The 24,806-nt window shown below is 34.9% G+C and overlaps 1 protein-coding gene across 1 annotated transcript in view; it reads right to left on the minus strand.

Moving 5' to 3' along the window:
• Nucleotides 1–226: 226 nt before the first annotated feature.
• Nucleotides 227–24,806, minus strand: part of LOC125061183 — a 40,317-nt gene continuing 15,737 nt past the window's right edge. The window contains exons 2-14 of the mRNA XM_047666425.1: nucleotides 23,209–23,306; nucleotides 22,535–22,702; nucleotides 20,601–20,714; nucleotides 14,515–14,668; nucleotides 13,203–13,348; nucleotides 12,460–12,559; nucleotides 11,746–11,837; nucleotides 10,710–10,892; nucleotides 9,437–9,544; nucleotides 7,871–8,047; nucleotides 6,652–6,780; nucleotides 5,580–5,687; nucleotides 227–4,863 (exon numbers count right to left, since the gene is read on the minus strand). Of these exons, the coding sequence (XP_047522381.1) occupies nucleotides 1,132–4,863; nucleotides 5,580–5,687; nucleotides 6,652–6,780; nucleotides 7,871–8,047; nucleotides 9,437–9,544; nucleotides 10,710–10,892; nucleotides 11,746–11,837; nucleotides 12,460–12,559; nucleotides 13,203–13,348; nucleotides 14,515–14,668; nucleotides 20,601–20,714; nucleotides 22,535–22,702; nucleotides 23,209–23,306 (5,309 nt within the window). The 3' untranslated portion in view covers nucleotides 227–1,131. The remainder of the gene's footprint in view (nucleotides 4,864–5,579; nucleotides 5,688–6,651; nucleotides 6,781–7,870; nucleotides 8,048–9,436; nucleotides 9,545–10,709; nucleotides 10,893–11,745; nucleotides 11,838–12,459; nucleotides 12,560–13,202; nucleotides 13,349–14,514; nucleotides 14,669–20,600; nucleotides 20,715–22,534; nucleotides 22,703–23,208; nucleotides 23,307–24,806) is intronic.

A 24,806-nucleotide genomic window follows, 5' to 3' on the forward strand; every position in this document is an offset into this window, starting at 1 on the left:
TTTTTCATTGGGGGTTGACGTTTTAAAGGTGAATGACATATCAGCTGTTCACGTGATATAAATTAATTTAGATTTAAGGCACTACTACAGGATTACCATTTATATATGTTAATCATTTTATGTAGTAACCTTATTAAAACCTCATTTATAAAAAAACAATCATTTACCGTTTTAATTGTATTGCCTCTTTGTGTCAAATACGACGAAAATCCGTAACGCCAAATGCATTTTACAGATATTTTAATTTTTATTTAGATTAAAAGAAACCGAGAATTGTTATGTTTTATATTGCAACACATTTTCCTATCATAAAATTTCCACATATCTTCTGTGACTTACAAAGCCGTATGTGCCCAAATACATAGAAGTCACTCAATTATCAACTGCACGGAATATACTTTGTATAAAATATATTCAGTGCGTTAAATTTATTGTGTTGCAATGAGTAGTGGCACTACTCCCAGAACATTCATACATATTAAAACAGAGCACTACACAGTACAATTCACGTGAACTCTAAGTAACAATAAGACAATCATGCTAATAGCGTTCCTCGTTTTCTTAGAACATTAAAATAAAACAATATTTTTGAAGAACATTCATAATATTTTTTTAAATAAACTATTCTAGAAATATGTTTGTGATCCTACTATTGTATCATATAATATTTATAAGTGAAAAAAGTCCCACTTCTCATGTCTCGTAACAATAGTTGTTTTTAAAACCTATCGTGGTCTCTTAAAATTAATAACCTATCATCGATATATGTCAAAAACGTTAACATTTGATAAATTATTTACGGATATTCGTTGAATAATAAATACCCAGTCACCCACCTCTTAATTTCACACTTTGGACAGGATCGTTGGCTGTAAATGGATAAATAGATAGATAGTACGGCGATAAAGTCCACTATAGAAATATTTAAGTCGCCCGCCCCATAAATATTAAGAATTCCGTCTATAACACTAGTTATAAAATTGTCAAAATGGGATTCGAGGATTCGTTTTTTTTTAAACCATGGCATATTCCATTTGTGTATGGAAGTCCTTTTGCCGGTTCTAGTCATAGACTAGTGTATAACCAAATTCAATTTGGTGTAAGCGACGACCAAAATTTACCCTTCGTATTTTATCTATGAGTGCGTCGTTCGCAAAATTCTTGGCATCGACAATCCTCTGTTATAGAGTCCAGTGACATAAGACTTTCTTGACTCGTCCGTAGACAAGCTCTACATCTCGAGTCTATGGACGTGCCGCTCTGAGAATTTGCATCTTCCGAAACTGACTCGAGAGACCTCAAACTTTCCACTGATGTTAATTTGTAAGATCTTCTGAACTCTGCAATTTCATCCTCGCTCATATTTAAAGCTAGAAGAGAGTCACGCGCCATTTTACCTAAAGATGACACCTTTTTCTTCTTTTTACTCAATATAGAATCCATCTTAGCCAAGGGGCAGGGCTTGTTCAAGCTTTCAGGTAGGGATTTTGGACTTGAACCGCTTCTATTACGTAATTTAGTGCGCCGTTGGGGAATATCTCTCGGTGTCGTACTTTCTGGAACTTTAAAGGCAATGGATTTCAATTTTGGGCTTTCTTTTTCGGGACGCTTAGTTAAATCTTCAAGTGAATTTGATTTCTTTAACTTTGCCCGCTCTGGGATGACAGGTGCACTTTTACGGCCCTTTACATCCATTGCATAATCAGGTTTTTCAACCCCTTCATCGAGTACTAACTCGGGAGATAGGTCTACTAACTCCTTTCTCTCTGCATCCTTCAACTCCTGCGCCAATGATGATTCCGGCTTTCTGATTTTGTCTTTACTTTCTAAGTATGACAGAGCATCTTTGGCGACATCGACGGACCCTAGTTCTTTAATAAACTTATTGTCTTCATCAACTTTGACATCGTCTATGTATGCGAATTGAATACTTTCATCTGCGGCCACATCGCATGTTTCGTCTATATTGGCGATCGGTGCTAAATCACTTTGAGCTTTATGATCTTCGAATTTAACTTCACTTTTCTCTGAAAGTGGCGTCTGTATTTCCCATATTGTACTAACTATTGGTGAATTCTTTACTTGTCGTTCAGATAGTTCGTACACTAGGGCTTTAGTGGACATTGAGGTTATTGTGTTTTCCGGGCTGACATTTTCTTTAATACCTCTTATAACTTTGGTAGGAAATTTATCAACCGACTGACCCGCCTCGGGGCTTTGTTTATCTAAAGAATTTTCGGAGCCGGTCGCTTTGAGAACTGATGCAAAAGTTCTAGGTCTTACATCTATCTTTTCTTCTAACTTAACTAATTTTTCTGTATTTTCACATTTTTCATCAATTTCATAATCGTTGGGTACAATGAGATCTGTTTTGCACGCAGGCATATCAATGGACGCTGCGTCTTTACTTACATCTAAGATTTGTACTAAATTTTCGTCGGTGGTTATGTCGGTAACAGTGTCTCCCGCTTGAAACGATTGGAATTCGCTTAATGTATTTTCTGTATCTGTTGACGGCGTTTTGTCAAACTTTTTAGAAAAAGATTCGTCAACAAATGATACTTGAACCCTTTCTGATAGAGTAGAGTCTGTCGCTTCCGAGAGACTGTCAGCATCTTTGTCATCCTTGTCGGATTTGTCAGATGAGCTGGCCCAAGACCAGAATGAGCTGGTTAATGACGAATCTTTTCTAGGTGGAGTACTTGAAGTCGATTTTCTATCATCTTCTGACGTTGCGCGTGAGAACAAGCTGCTTGGATGTTGAAATAGACTTAATAGCTTCTCCAGATTAGTTGGGAATTTATTTTCAACTTTCTCTGGCTCCGGTCTAGGTATATGAAAGCTGGGAGAGGGCGCTACCCATGAAATCTTTCTCATTCTCTCTAAACTTTTGGACTTCAAAGCGGGAACATCTAACAAACTTGATGTCCGTTTTGGCGATGTCAACGTTTCTTGGGAACTCTTATCAGTATCTTTCAAGCTTGAACTGTTAGTTAGGGTTCCTTCATTAGAAGAATTATCTTCTCTTACATCTGAGGGATTAAGAGAATGCTCTATGCCTGAATCGGCGGATGTGACCATCATTTTCTCTTTTGCCGATTCAATTGAACTGACACTAGCCTCTAAACTCGACAGAGAATCATGAATTTTCTTGGAAGTTCCAAAAATGATTGGCGAAACGCTTTCGTTAGAACTTATTGATACGTTAAGGTTGACTGGGGTAACTTCACTTGTTGATTCCATACTGCTCTCATTCGAGAATTGTTCCCGTTTAGCTTCTATGGTTTCAACTATCACTGGCTTCATTCTATCAATATTTAAGCTTTCCACTGAACTGCCAGAAATCTCCAAAGACGAGCTGCTGTCACAAAAGGCACTAACTTGCTTTCTCATAAGTCTAGACACTTCTAAATCTGGACTATCCAAACTAGATTCACTTTTATTCTTCTTTAAAACTACATTATCTCGAACAGGTACAACATTATCTATAACTAAATCGTTTTTCTTTGTTTTTGTGGTTAGATCGTGCATTTCTTGTATTAAACTACCTAAATCAGCTGTAATTGCTTCTATTTGTTTAATGGCTATGTCTCCCTTTACCTTATTATCTATATTTACAATTTGGTCACTATGTACTTTGGTTTTCTCGGTATTTGATTCCTTTTTTACTACAACTGTGACATCTATGTCAACTTTTTCTGATTCGGTTACTTCTACACTGTTTTTAACAAGTTTTGTCTCTGTTTTAATTGTATTATCTACACTAACTGTTTCTTGAGACAATTCTTCCACCTTATCTTTACAACTATCGGTGAGTATATCACCTAACTTAACTGTATCACTAATTTTAACCTTTTTAACACTATCACTTAGATAAGTCACTTTCAAGTCTGTACTATCCTGATTGTGTTTATCACTTTTAGTTCGTAACGGAGGCCAGGCCACATTATCAATAATATCCGTAAAGGCAACCTTAACTATTTCCGGGGTTTGAGCCTCAGTCTCAGTTTTATCACCAGAACTCAATAAACAAAGCGATTGAGTTTCTTCAGCCATTTGTGGTCCATGTATCACAGAATCTTGTTTAATAGTAAATTGGAGAGGTTCTATTTCAGAAACGATTTCTGTTACAACACTCTCAATTCGTTTAACATTTTTGTTATCAGCCTTTACTTCTTTTTCAGAGTCTTTTTTAATAATTTCTTTCGATTTTTTATCACCTCCTTCAATTTTAGGCTCAATCGTTTCAATCCGAGCAAATTTATCTTTTAAAAGACTTTTTGTGTCATGAATATGACATTTTTCTTTTTCTTTGTCCTCCGTTTGTATAACAATTTCTGAACTAATATTATCTTTTTTATAGCTAGGCTCCGCTATAAGCTGCATTGAAATTGGCGTTTTTACTCTGTCAATCACAGATTCACTTACCGCACCTTGTTCTTTCGATTTTACACAATGTTTATCAGAACTAACACTACACATTTTGTTCTCTTCACCACTATAACCTCTCTTATCGAATGTACTATCTGTTTCATCACCCTTTGCATCTTTCACCGTTTTCCATTCAATATCTCTAGATTCAGATAATTTTTCAGCTGCAACGTCTGTCTTAACACTATCTTGATCACTTTTAGTTTTATTTTCTTTTTTTACAGTTTCAAGTTTATCGAATCTTAAAGCTGTATCGGGTTTGATAGCTTTAATTTCACTTTTTGCAGGTACACTTTCAGTAGCGGGCGGCGGTGAAGGAGATGGGGCGGGGGAAGGGTTATACATAGTATCGTAGTTCCTTGTTACTGAGAACCGAGAAGATGGTCGCCTCGGCTGCACTGGGTGGATTTGAATCTGCGGTGGTTCTGCGACCTGAATAGAAAATGTATAATGACAACATTTGTTCTATACCATAAATGTATGCTTTACAGTAAATTGTATCGTGTCAATTATGGGCAGTGTTATATAGTGCTCATACGATAAAGGCGAGCATCAAAAGGAAAGTGGCATGTCTCCTAGAAATCAACGAAATGAGTCGGGCATTAGGGAGCGTTCAAGTATTACGTAACGAATTTTCGGAGGGGGGGGGGGGTCATTTTGTAAAACGTTACGGGATTGAATTACACGTTATTGTTAATATTATTTTCGACTTACACCACATAATAGTAACTGAAGAGTCACTAGATGGTCACAAAACGTTTTACTATACTTGGGTACAGTACTGTACTTGGGTACTGAAAAACGTTACGGCGAGTTACATGGGGGAGGGGGGGTCAATAATCTCCAAAAATTGCGTTACGTAATACTTGATCGCTCCCTTACACTTACTTTAAAAAAATGAATTAGGAAACTGTGCAATCTGAGGTAATATATTGTTGTAGCGGCCCTGGATTATTATTTAACTTATATGGTACATTTTAACATTTTCATACTAAACTAAGAACTAATAAAAAAAAACCTGAAATTAATATCGATAAACGCTCATATATGAAATATATGATATTTTGTTTTTATATCACTTGCATAAACAATAACTAAAGTTTTATATAAATATGTACATATATCAGAAGTTTTAAAATAATAAATACCTGTACAACTTTAAATCTAGAAGGCGTGGGGCAATAAGATGGCTTGGTTGGTGTTGAAGGGCTCGAACTGTCTGTTGATGAATCTCTTTCTGGTGTGACTCGGGTGACCTGAAACAATAATAGTTCAATGTAAGTGAGATTTTGATATGTATGTTTTTGACATATAAATTTTATTTAACTTGTTTTTTTTATTGAAAACATTTTTGATTTGAAAAAATCTTGTTTAAAGTATGTATTGCACCATGCAACCTTTTTTTTATTTCATTTATTATTGCTTAATATATAATATATTAACTAAAAATAAACTACAGGTTATACTGTAAACTACAGGTACAGAAAATACCTAAACAACACTAAGGGATTTAACCTTGGTACTTGAAGGGTTACACGACAGTACAAATTTTAAATTCCTTATAAACTAGAGTTAAAAAAATACAATTAATACAAAAAACAAACAGAGAGAAAAAAACGTAAATATACATTAATAGCATTTCCCTGGTCAACCTTAGTAATTTAAATGTCGTCAAAAAAAGGGATATTTATGAGATTGTATCTAAGCCGATTTAATGACTAGAATTCCTTTAATAATATATTTAGGGATATATTATGGGAGTTAAACTTAAATGTGTTGCAAAAATATTTATTTTTAAGAAACAACATTTAGTGTTTGCTATTTCAGTTGTACTTTTATCCTATTTCTTATATAATCAATTAAAAATGTACACATAACAAACACTTCATATTCAAATTAATAATGACACATACATAGACAAACAAAACTAAATGAACATTTATAAAAACAAAATATATAATGGGCAGCTAGGCTAGGGGTACCGGGTTCGATTCCCTGTTCGAGGGCAAGTTTTAATTTAATTTAAATTTGTTCTCGGCCTTTGGGAGGGTTGTGCGGTACCGGGCGAGTGCTTAAACCGTACATGAAGGACACGGTCGAAGTTCTAAAGACAAGCACGAATTATAAAAAAATCCTATACTTGACGCTGGCTAATGCACAAATCGTGCCAGAGCCATAAAAAAAATAGAATATAATTTCTCTTTACATATATATACTCACATAAAACCTTGAGTTTCCATGTCCCGGTGGTATAGGGCTTCCGGCGGGTGACGGGGAGGGGGAAGGAGATGGCGCTGGAGAGGGAGCAGGCGAACGTAGACGCACGCGACGCTCTTCTATAGTTGATGGCTGGAAATCACATTTATTTATATCTTTATATATTGCTGTACATGTGTATGTCACTGAACTCCTCTTAAACGGCTGGACAGATCTGATTGAATTTTTTGTATGCGTTTGGATGGCGCCCTGGATAGTTTAGATTCACAAATCAGGCCGGCAAATGGCGCTGGAGTCTAACAACTAAACAGGTGGTTTTTCAGTTACGAGTCTCGGATAGCTTAACTGGTAGAGCTCTTGGCGCGTAACCAAACGATCAGGGTTCGATTTCCAGTTTGAGCAGTCCCATCAATTTTTTGTCTGTCCGGACAGCTAGTATTAAATAGATATTGCGAGATAAACTTTTCTTCAAAATCCGAATATCGAAGGCTGCATTTCTTCTCTAACGCCCGAACCCAATCCATAATCCACCATCTGAGATAGTAATCTAAATACAAATGTTGTAACCAATAACCAATCCACGGATTGTAATAGCCATCTGTCAATACACGCTATCCATGGGAGGTCGTATCGGTCGTCGTCTGTGGATAGACCTTTGTATGAAGAAAGTGACAGTTGACGAAAGCTTGATTTCAACAATTCATTATTTTAACAGATATTAACTTACACCAGTTTTTTAAATAATTAAAAAAGCTGTTTGTTATGTTTTAACAAAGACATGTATAGTTTAATGTTATTTGTACGGTTATTGTAGTTACTTTATTTGGTTAACATTGATTATCAAAATTATGAGTAACCTCGGTAAAATCGCCAAAAATGGATTGTCTCCGTAGGGTTTGGTTATTGGGATGCAGATAGAAGATCGATCGAGTGTCAAGCTCTTGAAAACAATCTGAGATTGTGGATTGATTATTGGGTTCGGGCGTTAATCTCAAACTATCTATTTATGATATTGGATCCCGTTAATAGTTACAACAACAAAGTCTTTCAAACATTTTAATACTACTTAATTTATACATTTAAATATTAATATTAATATGCGGAGTGAAAAATTATCTATAATTTTAAGAATTTCATTTATTACTTCACATTGTCAATATTATTCATTATTATGGAAATTGAAATTAATTTTTATTTAAAGGTTTCTTGTAAGCCAAATTACCTTAGCCAATAGTGCAGTAGTATGCGCATGCGCAGTATGACAAGTGAGACTAATCTTGCGCACTGGCTTTCCGCTCGGTTCATTCCGTTGACAAATAGCGCGAATCTCTTTCGTCAGACGCATCATTGTTGCTGCTTCAGTACAAGTTTGTACGTTCACCGCTGGGTTTGGGGTTTCCTGAAATAAATATATATTATATAATAATTATGTTTTATATATTTTATATATTATCAGGAAATGTTATGATCGAGTCAAATGACCGTTGATTTTTATTGTTCTTTTGGTTAATCATAGAGATTTCTTTTATTAGTTTTTGTAATCATAATTTGTCTTATTTTGTTTTGTTATTATTTAATTGTTTCATAGTTTAGAACTACTACTTAACGAATAAAAGTACGAATATTGTTTTGACCAATCAGAGCAGCGCAAATGTCAACGCAGACGCCATCTTGATTTTTGACAGCGCGTTGCGCGAACGCAAGACAGTTCTGATTGAGTATTCAGTGGAGCTATGGGAGCAGTGTTGGCCTTGTGGCCTCAGCGTGCGACTTTCTTCCCTGAGGTCGTAGGTTCGATCCCCGGCTGTGCACAAATGTACTTTCAATGTGCGCATTTAACATTCGCGCGAACGGTGAAGGAAAACATCGTGAGGAAACTGGCTTTTCTTAGACCCAAAAAAGTCGACGGCGTGCGTCAGGCACTGAAGGCTGACCACTTACTTGCCTATTGGATTAACAAATGATCATGAAACAAATACAGAAATCTGAGGCCCAGACCTAAAAAGGTTGTAACGCCAGTGATTTATTTATTTTATTGTGGTGTTGAGAGGTTGGGTCTAATACACTTAAGCTAAAGTGTTATTTAAAGTGTTAGAAGGAATCAATCTAAATTAAATACTGTACGATAATTCATGTCCTTTGTGCTTTACCCACATGACGCCCATTAAACCCGCTTATGACGATATCAATATCGATAGTGATGATATTTCTCCGACACACATATTAAATCACTCATAACAATATGATACTCAATCGTCGCTATAAAATTGTGTTAAGAAATTTAGATAAGCACTGTAATAAAATGTATTTATTTTCTCATAATATAGATTAATTATTGAAATTATACTTCTTTTGACGCATTAGGAAAAATGTTAAGAGTAAATTTTTACGATGCGCGCGCACTCCGTCACACAAAACCGACATCCTGAATATCTGTTCAAACGTCGATAAAACAGTCTAGGCCGCTAGTTGGCGCTTCCTCTGTTTTATCGACAAGTTGCATTGTGTATTGTTTTTCAGAGTTTTGTTTATTAAAACCAAAATAATGATTTCTATACGAGAAAACCCAATCCACTATGTTTTTCCAATGTGATAAAAACATAGTGTATATTGTAAAATATCATGATAAGTACATATTACATCGTTTCGATTGGAAGTGACCATTAAAATGGACAAGAAAAATGCAATTCGAAGAGGGAAACGTCCCTCTAAAGTGCTCGAAGAAAATTATTAAGCCAAAGAAGTATAACTTCTAACGCGTGTACATAAGTTTACGTTTTTTTTTTACCGGTGGATCATCCAAATCAATTTGTGTAAGTGTCTGGTTATCTTTAACAGCGTTGCATATCGCTTGCAGTCCGGCCACGCCCAGTCTATTGTCTCGGAGATCTAACCTCTGAAAATATAATTAATCTAGAATTAATACAACTGAATCTAATTAAATAATTTTAATAATGCACGAATGAGATTTCGTCAGGTTTGGTCCCGTCCAAAAGGCCAGGTTGTTTTACCAGAAATCAAATCCGCGACGTTGTCTCGAAAAACGTCCTAGATTAGCATCTTCATAATTTTATAAATGATACTAGCTGATCCGGAAAACGTCGTTTTGCGTTTGCGGGGTTGATCGTAGAGGGGTGAAAATTAGGGGTTGAATGTATTTTTTAATGCTGTATCATAAAAAAATAAAGAATCAAATTTTCATCTAAAATTTAAAAAAATTTTTTTTAGGGGTGGACTTACCCTTAACATTTAGGGGGATGAAAAATAGATGTTGTCCGATTCTCAGTCATACCCAATATGCACACAAAATTTCATAAGAATCGGTCGAGCCGTTTCGGAGGAGTTTAACCACAAACACCGCGACACGAGAATACAACTTTTTCATATAGATGATATAAATGAACCATAATACAATGCAATGTAAAACTAAACTTGGCTTGTATAGTAAATATTACAAAAACATAGTCAGAAATCTAGTTCTTTTACAATAGATTATGTAAAATAGTGAGAAATATGCTTAAAGATTGATACATTTATGACTTATTAAAAAAAAAAAAGCCTTATTTTTATTAGAACAGAGGGCAAACGGGCAAGAGGCCCATCTGATGTCAAGTGATACTGCCGCCCATGGACACCCTCAATGCCAGAGGGTTCGCGAGTAAATCGTTTCTTACTTTATTATTGACATTTGTATATGTCATTTGAATATGTCAAGTGAATAAATGTAGGTGATTAAAAAGAGTGGCTGAGAGTTTATTTTTTATTCTTTTAGCCCGCTGTGGATCCTTGGTTCAAGAATCGGTAGTAAATGTAAAGTTAAGTCTTTCTTTTTTATATAAATTAAAATATTAAAGTTTACAAGAGATTTGATTTATATAAAAATTATTTGATTTGAAAAATGATACGGATCAATATTTATAGATTTTTTAATGCAGACAACTTATCCCTTTTTCTACTAAAACTGCAAAAAAATAGCTAAAATTGTAATTTAGCTTTTTTTTTAAATCATAATTTTTTTAGTAGAATTTAATAAATCTACTGATTGTTTCCTATTCGTTTACCTGTAATTTGGAATTACTCTGTATAAGCTCCGCTATGCACTTAGCCGCATCTAAGCTTAGTCTAGCTGCCTGAAGACCTAAAGACACCAGCGCCCCCCCACCACTCATAGTTAGGGTTTTGACCCCCTCGGAACCGAGGGCATTGCGGCCCACATTTAAGACACAGAGAGATTTTGACGTGTTCTGAAAAGAAAGAATAATTAAAACACTGCCTTAACGCTTTAACAGAATCTAAATAATATTTATTAAACGGATTATATATATTCTATATACGGATATACGCGTATTTATGATGGTTTATAAATAAGTTATCTAAACATCGAAGAATATAATGAAAAGTTAGTATATAGGTACTATATTTATTTAATAACACCATACAAAGAAAAGGCAATCTCTGACCAGTTCTTCTACTATTTAAACATAAGGCCTGACAAATTTTAGAAGGCTTGATCTCTTCGCGAATAAACACTACTTATTCATTGATACATTTTTTAATTAAAAAACAAAAGTGCGTGCGTACAAAGTACACATGTCAAAAGTGAAACTTCTTTGGAAAACTAATTTTAACTTTTGTTTATATTTATACAAATCTAAAAACAAGAGACGTTTGCTCTATCTCACTCTCTCTCACTCTCTCTCCCTCGATCCCCCTGACTTTTTTGCTCTCTACTCTCGCTCCTATGGCTACTTGCTACATGCTATGTTCGCCCTTTCCCACTCTCTTTCAATCGGTCTCAATCGCTCTCTCCCTTTTCTTCGACAAAAACGCTGCACATCTTCGTGACGTTCCGTAAAAATTTTACCCTCATGCGCCTAAAGAAGTTTCACTTCAAAAGCAATAAGTGCCAATATGATACATAATCTGTTTATTATTTTGCTTATTCTTAAGGAAATGTAATATGTTTATTGTATTTTGTAATGGTAACATTTATGTTTACCATAACTGTAATACATTAAAAATATAGCCTGTAACATATACTGTATATATAATGTGGTGATTTTTAATAATAAACACATTAATTGAAATTATATTTACCAGAACTCTTGCTAAATGCTGGGCACAGTTCCTTGTCAGCTGATTGTTCCATAGTACGAGAAAAGCCAGACCCCGGTATTCATATCCACTCACTGGAATAATATAAGTCTAAATTAGTGTTAAAAATCTCTCAAAATATTATGATTAACGCCATCTATAGGGTACCGGGTTCGATTCCCGGTTCGAGGGCAAGTTTTAATTTAAATTTGTTCTCGGCCTTTGGGAGGGTTGTGCGGTACCGGGCTAGTGCCTAAACCGTACATGGAGGACACGGTCGAAGTTCTAAGGCAAGCACGAATTATAAAAAATATTATTTGGCTAATGCACAAACCGTGCCAGAGCCATAAAAAAAAAACGCCATCTATTGCAATATTACATATATTTGTAAATTTAAATATACAATTATTTTTCTAGAATATTAATATAGGGAACTTCTTGTTCTAATATGAGTGTAAATTTGTCATTCATATTGTTTTATAAATAAATAAGGCCTTATTCTAATCCTAAATCAAGAGTTCAATCATTCGTTAGAACGAACCCAAAAATCGACGGTGTGTGTCAGGCACAGAAGGTTGATCACAAATGATCATAAAACAGACACAGAAATCTGAGGCCCAGACCTAAAAAGGTTGTCCACTGATTTCTTTTTAACCAAATTAAAGTTTGCAAGCAAGTTTTGTAGCTGTACTCATAATAATCTATGGTTAAACTCACGTGGACAATGATGCGGCGATAGTGGGGATGTTGGTGCTGATGGCGGCGTATGCGCAGACTGCTCTACTAAAGCATTTGCTATGTCACACACACCTGCGTCCTGAAGACAAATGAATCTTTGAATAAGGAACGATAGATCGTTTGTGATTGACCGAAATCGTTTAGAACAACATTCCGGTTATATTTACCAAAATCAAAGGTCCCGGCTGAATTCTATTGTATTAGGGAGCGTTCAAGTATTACGTAACGAATTTTGGAGGGGATGTCTTTTTGTAAAACGTTACAAAACGGGGCGGGGCATGAAAAATTTGGTCGTAAAAACCGATAGTCGCAACAGCCGATAACGTTGTTAGAACCTAAGGGAGCGTTCAAGTATTACGTCACGCAATTTTTGGAGGTTATTGACGTCCCCCCCCCCATGTAACGCGTCGTAACGTTTTTCTGTACCCAAGTACAGAACTGTACCAAAGTATAGTAAAACGTTTCGTGACCACCTAGTGACTGATGATTATGTTAACAATAACGCGTAATTCAATCCTCGTCCTGTATCGTAACGTTTTTCAAAAGGGGGATATCCCCCCCCCTAAAATTTGCATTCGCCTACAATAACTAAATATTAAATATAATAAATAAATCTCATACTGAGTCAGTCATTAAGATAGCTGTGATCTTCAATATATTATTGACAAAAGCGGTGTGCCTATTTGGACTTGCCCCACAGGCAAAAAATCAGACCTTCATACCTGTATCTGATTATTGGAAAGATCCAGCAATTGAAGCCTCGTGTTATACCGCAATAAGGAACCCAACTGAACCGCATCATATTGTGTCAAGCCGTTGTCTCCGAGTCGCAGCTCACGTACTGAGTTATTTGATTTTAAGGCGATTACTGAAAATAATAATGAAAATGGAGATTAGCTATTTTGGAGATATTTGTATGTAATGTAATATTATAATAACTGTATGTGTGAGAGAGATATAAGTTTTTAGAACAAGGGGCAAACGGGTAAGAGGCTCATCAAACTTAAACTCAAAATAACTTTATTCATATAAACAAGTACACTTATGAACGTCAGAAAAGAAGTTAAATTAATTCCTAATTTACATTGCAAGCTGGCAAGAAACTCTCCGCCACTCTTTTTAGTTGCTAAGCTTTGAGTCATACAAATTGTTTGAGTAAATCAATCCCAAGGATTAGGATCATTTAAATTAATTTAATTCACTGTCCTTAACTTTCAGGTTACCAATATGTCGCTTTACGCTAGTAGTTGTTAATCGAATACATTTTGTTTTATTCTCATTACGCAGTAAGTTATTAACATTAAAACAGTTAACTATACGAGAGATAGAATTGTTTACATCTGACGTTAAGCGATTTGAAAAATTATATTATTTTTATTATTGAAATACGATATAATTAAATAGGTAATGTTATTAAATAACAATTCATTAGTATTTCTAGTTAAGTTACGTATATATATATATATTAATATTCAAAAATTATAATATAACATTTTCGTTTCTGACAATGTTCAAAAGATCAAGTTCACTTATATTCTTAATAGGTGATATATGTCACTTTAAAACCCCATAAATAAAGTTATAGTTTTAGTTTTTGTTAGTCCAGCGTCGCACCCCAGTACCCATAATTTAATGTTAGTTTTAAACGGTTAAAGACTGTTGACACCCAGCTTCAAACAAAGAGTTTAATTTATTTGAACATTCATCCAACAACCGCCAACGAACTTAATTCCAGTTAATAACTAAAATTTGTAGTTGGATGTGTTATATTATTAATTTCTTGGAAAATTTACGTTCACTGCATTGTAATTTATACTATAGAAATTTTTTTATATTTAATGTGGTGTAAATAAGTAATGCCACCCTTGGACGCTCACACTGCGAGAAGTCCTAAGTCGAATTGGTTGAAAAAATACTTCAGTAGGCAGCTGGTTCCATATAGTGGTGGAATATGAATATACTTTTTTTTTTAATTTCCAACATGTGTATTAGTATAAACAGGCCATCTATAAAAGTTCTCTAAAAAAAACTTACCCAAGCACAAAAGTGATTCCCCAGCCAGGCTCGCCTGTTGTAAGCACAGCGACCGAACACGACAGGCGAGCGGCTTCAACGATCGAGCTAAGACCGGCGCGTGCGCAGCTTCTAGTGGACTCTCGGATATTTCTAGTTCCGTTAGTTCTGCGCTCTGAAAAAATGAAAAACTGCAAAACTCCCCGCAACAACTAGGTATATGATAATAATAATAATATACGGTTTAGATAAGTTATATACATTATTTTTTCCCAGTTATTCTAAAGGTACGATTCCATCAGTGTGCTGAACTGCGCGAATATTTCAGCAAAGCTCGCGCACAACTGTGCACTCGTGTGCGCGCACATGGTACAAGTAGTAGACTCGTGTCGATGCGCAAAACTTTGCTGAAATATTCGTGCACATTTTGTTATTGTTCGCTTAAGTGAGTCGACCAAAACAAACATTTGTGCCGTACGCTGTGCATCACTGTGCCGCACACTGGTGGAATCGTACCTTAAATCCCCTTCAACGTCCTCCAGCTTTTTCCAAATATATACATGGCTATCTTTCTCAATTCGCTACGTATATCTTCTATCTACCTTTTTTATGGCACTCTATTCTCCTTCCCCTTGGTGTTTTCCATGTTATCTTTAAAGCCCAATGCCACTTCTGCTTATAGTATAACTAGCTGACCTGGCTAACTTCGTTCCGCCCTACAACCTTATAATATCGTTGTTACTTTAATTTAACTTATTTTAGGATTTCATTAATGTTAAGTATTACATTAATACAACTTTTTTGCAAATACAGAAATGTTTTATTGCTTGCCATTGCAAAAGAAGAATGGCAGTTTTACACATTAGGCATCTTCTCTCTAGCGACAATATGGCGATACTGCATGTTAAGCACTTTCTGATATCCAACATCTTTTGATCAGGATCGAAGCATGGTTATGCATCTCCTCATTCACCTCAAGATCGGAATTTCTTGAACTGACACGAATTCGACGTAAAATGATGCGTAGTTTTGTCAACAGATGGCACCATATGGTTTTTGCATTCGTAAAATTAATTAATTTATTTATTGTTATTCGATAACTTATCCGATATTTTATAAACCATGGCAATCGGTCCAGCCGTTCTCGAGTTATAAGTGTTGTAACAAACACGACTTTCTTTTATATATATAGATGTATAGCATCTATAACGTCTTATTAATTCGCTTTTTATTTCTTCTTATAATGTACATGATTGACTTATGTTTTCTGTTTCGTATAGGTATTTTGTTTAACAATGTAAGCTGTTTTAGTTTTGTATTTTATCCAAGTGTTTTCTTTTATAATATGTGTGCAGCTTTGAGATTACTTATTAATAAAAAAAGAGCTGTCAGTTCTATATGAAAATATATTTCACCGCGATCAAGACGATATTGTGACTATAGCGAATTGTGTAACTAACGTCACAACCCAATACATTTGTGACCAATCAATGTTTGTATTTACTTATGACCGCCTTAAACTGCGAGGGGAACGGACCCAATACGGACCCCGCTATACTCGTAACGATGATTTTCATACATTTTCATTTTCGTGTGAAACTCGTTCAACTCGCTGACCTCATATGTGACTCTTTCAAATTTAATTAATTTTAATTTTTTTTAATTTTATTCGTTATCTCAAAGATTTTACAATAGCTGATAAGTGATTGGGACCTCCTTTTAAGCGCATAAGCACTTGTGTTAGGAGAACCCGCTCTTCCATTACATAGGTGTACTAACTAATTATAATTTAATTTAACACGTATAGCTAAGCTAAGTATTACAATTTTACAATTTACTAAACATAATCTAAGGTTAAAATGTGAATAATGATATATGTGTGTATGTGTATGTGTGTGTGTGTGTTTGTGTGTTTATGAGAATGAATTTTCATGACTGATTGTAGAAGTTGACTATTTACTAGTGTATTATGATTCATGATTACCTACAAAGGCTTCAGTGTCTTCATAGCTAAATGTTTCTAGGATGTTAAGTAGCGACGTTTTACATTCATGTTTATTCAATGTGTATATATTTAATATTTTATTTAATTTATTATAAAGTTTAGCAGCTTGGCATTGAAATTGTCTCATAGCAAAAACTGATTTAGATCTCTCAACAGGAGCAACAGTATATTTGCGTCTTTTGCTCAGTTTGCGACCATCATATTTAAGAGACTTGTGCAATCTTAAGGTAGTGCAAAAAATGTACAGTTGCCTGACCGATAAGACACCACAAGAGGCATAAAGATCAGAGGTGGAAAATGTATAAGGCTTAAACATCATTACTTTTAGTAAAATTCTTTGTGCCCTCTCCAGTTCCAGGAACTTCATCTTTGTAGCACCCCCCCAAACTGGGATACAGTACACTAAAATTGACTGAGCCAGCGATGTGTATATCTGTATTAGTAGATGTTTGTCAGCGATGTGCCTTAGAGTATTAAATGTCCAAATAAGCTTTCGAATCCTACTTATAACTTGTTCTAGGTGCTCATGCCATGACATTCTTTGATCAACTACCACTCCTAGATATTTAGTGTGATGAACTTTATTTATAGTTTTACATGTACAGTTTACTCTGGTGCTACAGTTATGTATTTTTATTTCTAGATCTGTTTGAGGTTGGGCGCTATTGTATTTAGTGAAGAAAATGTAGTTAGTTTTACTTACGTTTAATGATAATAAGTTTTCTCTTAACCAGTTATCTATTTTGGAAAGCCCTATTTCTGTATGTCGACGCACCGAGTCAATAGTTTTCCCAGTGAAGACAACAGCAGTGTCATCCGCGTAGGAGTAGACTTTCCCACTATCAATTCTTAAATCGCATAAGCTGTTTATGTAGATTAAGAATAAGGTCGGCCCCAGAACACTACCTTGTGGGACCCCATATGTGACGTCAGATTGTTCGCTGATGTATTGACCTATTTTAACTGCTTGCTTTCGTTCACTGAGGTAATCAGCGAACAATGTGAGTGGAATACCCCTAATACCAATGTTCTCTAGTCTCTGCACCAGAATAGGGACAGAAACCGTATCAAATGCCTTTTTTAAGTCGATAAAAACTGTGATACATTTATTACCTTTATCAACTTCATTAACAATATGACAAGATAGTGAGGTAACTGCATCTTCGGTTGACAGACCCTGTCTAAAACCGAATTGTGAGTCTGAAAGTAGACTATACTTCTGGAGGTAGGTAATTAGTCTTTTATTAATTAATTTTTCAAGTACTTTTGATATGGCAGTGAGAACGGAGATTGGGCGATAATTTGAAACATCTTCTCTGTTACCATTCTTGTACACAGGTGTAATAATTGCTTGTTTTAGCGCAGGTGGAAACACTCCCTGTCGGAAGCAGAGATTAACCAAATGAGTAATTATGGGCACAACTAGCTCCCTAGTATATTTAAGAAACTTGGTGCTTATACCATCCCAGCCAGGAGCACTGTCAGTTTTGAGACTCACAATAGTCAGGTATACTTCATGAGGGTCAGTTTCTAGAAGCACAAAAGACGAGACCTGGGAACAGTTGGGTCTAATCACATCTGTTCTATTATGTAACGTCGTAACTGGAATTATCTCTTTAGCTAAGTTTTTACCAATGTTTGAAAAATAATCGTTTACCAAATTAACCGAATTTTGAGGAGAAACATTTAAATTTAGTAATTCTAGATTTTGCGTTTTAGGTTGGTTACGATAAGTGAGGGTATTTATTTTCTTCCACAAAGTTTTCGGGTTTTTTATACTCTTAGCAAGGTCTTCTTTTTCATATTTACGTTTGACTTTCTTTATTAAACTATTGCAGAAATTCCTATATCTCCTGTATGTAATTTTAAGAATTTCATTATGAGGATCAGCTCGGAGTTTTGCTTGCATAGCATTTCTATTACGAATACATCTAACAATTCCTAAGGTAATCCATGGTTTAATAAGGCGTTCCTTATTCGGGATAGCTCTAGTGATAGTATTGGATTGAATACACTGCTTTAAAATAGATATTAATTTATTAGTTAAGATTATAGGGTTATTATAGTAAATTAGATCATTTATGTTGCTGTTTTTTAAATAACTTAAAGCGCCTTCCATGTTGATTGAAGATTTAATTTTCGAGGTATTGTAATTCGACTTAGCGAGGTAGGATAGTTTTAAGAATAACATTTTGTGATCAGTAACTGTAGAATCAATAACGGTAATAGACGCACACGTACCTATGCACCTATCAAGTTTTAGTATGAAATGATCTATGCAATTGCTATCTCGAGTAGGCAGTGTATGACCCGGGAGCAGGCCATGCATGGCTAGCATATTGAGGTAATGTAATCGGTTCGAGCGCTCCTGAGATGTTTCACTGGATTTTTGTATTAGATTTATGTTGATGTCTCCTGTTATTATAATGTTATTCTGAGTTTGTAAAGTTACTAAGTGACTATTTAATGAATCTATAAAATTTTCAGCGTTAAGGTTAGACGGGGAGCGATAAATACACAACATGGTATAGTTACCTACTTTGACTTGTAAGCAAGATGCATGTTTTAAATTTATTTCTTGAACGATAGTTTTATGGTTGCATTTTATGTAGACAACTACGCCATCACTACGATTTAGATGGCGGCTTGTAACGAAGTGAGTGTAGTTATCCATTTGGGGTATTTTATTTTTTACAAAAAAAGGACAATAGTTAAAGAGTCATGCCTGCATGAGGCTGTGTACCTGTGATTCGTTTTTGACCTTAATTACCGGGGTGTTTTCATTCTTTCTTAGGTAAACACGTCCGTAAGAAGTCCAACAGAACTTGTAGTCTTTTGATTTAGCTAGATCGCGAGCGAGAAAGTGTAGTCTAGCGCCTTTCGCAGTGAGCTGCTCGGAGATAAACACTGCAGTTTCTTCATTTTTAGTAGCTCCCAGATGCTTCGCTCGTAGCTTTTCTTTATTTTTGATGTTGTAGGTTTTACAAGATTTTAGTAAATCTGATTTAAGAATCGAGGATGATAACTCAACAATTATTGGAGTATTCGTTTTATTAGAATCTCTTTTCCCTTTTAGCCTGTATATGTCTTTGATATCATCTTTTTTAATACCGCTATTCAGGGATTTTGATAAGCTTACAACCATGTTTATTAAGTCTTCCTTTGATTCTGTGGGTAGTTTTGGCATATTTTTTATTTCAATATTAGCCTTACGTTGTTCCCGCTGCAATTCCTCAAGCTTGTCCTCTAAAATTATAATTTGTTCTCTGTCTTGCTTTAAACGTACTTCAAGCTGTTCTATTTTCTTCCTAAGGTCTTCATGTTGCGATGAGAGGAATGCAAGGCTACTTTCTATGTTGGTATTACTCTCTCTGATCTCTACTTGGGCAGACGTTATTTTTTTAAGCTCTTTTTGTTGTTCCGCAAACAATGACTTAATCATATCTTTCATCTCTTTTTTAAAACTTAATAATTCATCCTCAAATCCATGCTCTCTAGCCCTTTTTTGACGTTGTTGAACATAGCTCGGTGGTTCATTGTCACCGTAAAGGTCTGTGTGAAAAGTTTCCATTTTGTCGACGTTTGGCTCAGAAACACTTTGTGATTTATTGGCCATAGGAGAGCGTTGAACTTTTGGCATCTTATAAATTCACTAATTGGGAAAACACAAAATTGAATATGAATTTATACTTGGGCCAGACCCTTATTTTTGCTCCGCTACCGCTTTCGCCTTTAAATTGCACTAAGCGATTAATTAATATGACTCACGCACAGCTTTATTCTAGCGTCGCATCGGCGCGTACGCAAAGTAAAGCGTAGCTCACGAAACTGTTTCGTTCACTGTTGTTGTCCTTCTCACCCGTAGTTAATTGACTTCTTGCGCGTTATGGGCGCCTGGTACTTCACCAAATTTGCGGACAAGATAATTAATTTAATTTTTATAAAATATTTTACGTAAGCTTACACGTCTTAACGCTTTCGCGGTCCGAGGGGAAGAGGAATTGAAATTGCTCTCTCCGCTGCGCTCGTCACCGCTTTAGTGGAAGTACATGTATGAAAATCATCGTTTCCTGTAAAATCAAATAAAAACAGAGAAAAGTACCTTTTTAATCATTCTAGAAGCGGCTTGCCATCCACGAATACCGAACTGCCGTGGTCCACTGATGCACACAGCTGTGGCGCTCTCATAGTATTCTATCATATCGAATATCGCTTCCTGAAATTACATAAAATTTATTAAGGTTATTATATTAGTATCAGAATCATGAACCTATTACATGTACCCAAAGTAAACACAAATTATAGAGGGAGTAACTTTATGGTTAGAGCGGCGAACAAATTTAATATCTTAAAGATTGACATCGATATGTTCGCTGAGAGTGTGGTGACAGCAAGGAAAGCTTTAACACAAAATTACTTCATCCGGGATGAATGAAATGCATTGAGATTTAGATTCTGTTTTTTTTTTCTTTTTTGTATTACAAACTAAAAAATATTTGGCATGTTTACCTTCTTGTTGTAAAAAAAAACTATATGTGAAGATTTTTAAAATGTGTGGATACACTACTTTTGAGAAGAAAATATTGAAGTTATACTTCTTTAGGCGCGTTATGAAAAATAGATGAGAGTGAAATTTTACGATGCGCGCGCACCGTGACACAAAATTAACAGGAAGAAGTTGCCCACCGAAGATGCTACGGCATTGGACATAATTTAAAAACAACATTCGAATAATAATAGAATTTATGTTACACTTAATGTAAATATTTATTTATTTAATTTTTCCAATGTAAACTGAACTTTATTGACTATAATGGCTCCTTTTCCAGTCTTTGATTATTTAATTGTAATTAATTATTTGCATGCAATCAAAAATTATTTTTAATAATGCCAAAGAAGTATTACTTCTTACGCGTGTACATAAGTACACGCACCCTTTTTTTATTTGTTCACGCACGTTCTAATTAATATTAATTTGATAACGTAATAATATATTTTCATAATGTGATGTTGAGTGATAAAATAATATAAAATTGTTTGTAGAAGTTAAAATAATGTAATTGTAACTTCTATGTAAAATTACTTTTAAGACAAATTTGCACGTCATTATATGTGGTAGAATATGCTAACCTTAGATTGTACCACCATAACATTTTTGTACCATATTCTTGCAAATCAATTATTATTATTATTACCCATATTTCATAAACTACTCAATCGGTTTTGATGAAACTTGGAAGTTAGAATATACCAGATTAAGTCATCTCAACGTGATTTCTAGTTCTCTAAATCATACACTATTTTAATATTATAGATATTACTATCTGCTCCCGCGAACTTCGTTTCTCCTTTATGTGATTTTACTTAGCCTACCTCTTTAGTACATACCAACATGGATCATTTTGTTATGCTACCCCAGAGACTGTTCGGTTTTACGGAATAAAAGCTTTTTAGGTTGTTCTGTGAATTTTTCTCAATAACCTCTCTTCGAGTTCAAGTCATATTAAACAAATAAAAAATAGGGGTTGATCGAAGAGGGGTGAAAATTAAGGGTTGTAGGTATGCTGTATCATAAAAATATAAAAACTAAAGTTTTTAACTAAAAAACATAACACCCCTTATAACTTAGGGGTTTGAAAGATAGTAGCCGATTCTCAGACTTACTGAATATGCATAAGAAATTTCGTAAGAATCGGTCGAGCCGTTTCGTAGGAGTATGGGAACGAACATTGTGACACGAGAATTTTATAAAATTAAGATTTCTAAGTAACATAAAGGTGGGAACTGACCAACGTTACGAGGTGTAATGTAACATGTAATATAATGTTACACAGCGAGCATTCGTGCAGTCAGTACGTCGTGTTACGTCGTGTTTCCCCGTAACACGACGTACTGACTGCACGAATGTTCGCTGTGTAACATTACATTACATGTTACATTACACCCCGTAACGTTGGTCAGTTCCCACCTTTAGGCTGTAATATTTCCAGAATATTTAGAAAAATGCGAAGCCAGGCCAAATAAAGCAAAACATACCGCCCCCTCATCATCGATCTCCACATGGTCAATTTCGATTCTTCTAAATTGAACTTTGCTTAACAGCGACTCCAGCGCATCCACCGGTGACGGACCAAGCAAAGAGCACTCTGCCAGCGTGAGACGAGCCGCTCGAATACAACCACCAATCGTGTTTTCTGATAGTTCCTGAAATTAAATATTTATTATTGTAATAATAATACTACTGCGTAGAACTCTTGGGTCTTGGCCACAAGTAGGTGAACGGTCTTCTGTGCCTGTTTAATGGTTTCTTCTTTGATTAGTTAATGTTAATGCCGACCACTAGATGGCGGTAGTTGCATTTAAAACGCGATATTGTTTCATTGAATTGAAGACTGAAACTACCCTTTAACAACCTAATTCTGTGCTTTTCACACACCCCCCTCACGAAACTACCTTTTGGAAGGTGCAAAGAGAGTCATCTTTATATTTTATTTGACGTTCAAAAGTGCTATTTGGTGGTCTATGTGAAATAAATGATTTGACTTTGACTTTAAGGTTATATTGTTAAGGGAACGAAAATCAAAACTACCGCCAGAAAGGAATATAAAATTTTGCTATTTTGATTTTATCGAATTCACAATATGTGTAAAATTAATAACGGTTTAAATTAGACTTAATAGTTTTCAGTAATTTTATTATATTCTACTTACCCGTATTTGTTGCAGTACAGAATCGATGGGAGGTGTGTTATGACTCCTGCATGCTTCGAGGTATTCGCCTGCAAGCTGCGCACGCGTCGTTGTAGGTACTGAAATAAAAGTACAACATTATTAGTTTTTCTCCTTATCTTCTCAACATAGGAGCAATGTTCTACACAAATACATTTCTTCAAAAATCTAACTAAAGAGCTCTGATGACTACTATATATATGTATACTAAACATTCATAAGTATGAATATTAATTAAATTAAATAAAACCACACTTTGATCGCGCGGTATGTCCCTATATTAAAAAAATAATAAAAATATTTTTTTATTAATTACAACGTATAGAAAAATTTATTTGTATTATTACTATTACTCTCACAAAAGCAAACTTTTTGCCAAAAATGGTATTTTCTTCTAGTTTTTGTGCATAATTAACCGAAAAATGATAAAATAAATTTTAGGGCAAAGAACGATTTTTTTTTTGTAGAGTCGAACCTCTCTCATTGTTTCCTATTTTTTATGTAAGGAAATTTTTAAAGAGGGGAAATGTATTACTCATACCCCTACTGATCTGTCATATCCAGTAGAGTATATTTATACATAAATTCGCGTTTGTAAATATTCCGGGAGATTACCACGTCAGTCTATGTCTAGATTAGGCAATGTTTGGTCTATGATCTCATGCCGTCAAAATATAATTTGACTTTTAACAAGGGCGCACGCATGTTTTACTTCTATTGGATATTTTATATATAAAACTAGCAAACTCAGCGAACTCCGTTTCGCCACCAGATGGCTTCGTTTTATGTAACATTTCGTTTGGTGATCCCGCTTTTCTGTTGAAATTTTTCCTGAATTTTCATTGCTATTAACCTCACGGAGCCCGAGAACTTTCCAACGAATGCAAAACCGTGGAAATCGGTTCGTGCGTTCTGGAGTTATAGCGTCAGGAAGGAAAACCCGACTTATTTTTATATAGTAGATATTAAAGTTATAACATTAATTAAGTTTAAATGAGAATAAATATCTAAACATCAGATTTAGTTTAATAGTCCAAGATCCCAGGGCCACCAGACGTCACGTAATTTTTTTAATATTAATAGTTAATTGATTAGAGTAAACTGTCTGAGAGTGAGAGAGAGAGAAGTCAATATATCCTAATACATGACTCACTCAGTCTCATGCGCGTAGATAATGCCCTCGCGCTCCTACCCATAGAGGCATTAAAATTGAATTTAGGGGATGATTGGCCCCTTGGATCTTACCCTATAACCTTAAGTTCAAATACAACAGTTAGACCGTCTCAACGCATTTGAATACAAATAGAAAATATTTATTTTATAATTTTAATTTATATAAATATGTTTATGGTAAAATATATAACTAACATTCAATGTATCACATATGCTTCCGTGTATGCCCATGGATCCAAGTTTTCTATATAAAAACATATAATGTTTTTCTAGTTAATTTTCCAATCCGTACGTACCATCAGCAAAACAAATATAGCTAAAATTAGATATACATGGATAAGAGAGTTATATATGTGATATGTGAAGTCACGCTTTTCCTTTCATTTCTGAAGGTCCGCACCGCACAA

The sequence above is a fragment of the Pieris napi genome, chromosome 23 (genome assembly GCF_905475465.1).
Source record: "Pieris napi chromosome 23, ilPieNapi1.2, whole genome shotgun sequence".
Classification (NCBI taxonomy): domain Eukaryota; kingdom Metazoa; phylum Arthropoda; class Insecta; order Lepidoptera; family Pieridae; genus Pieris; species Pieris napi.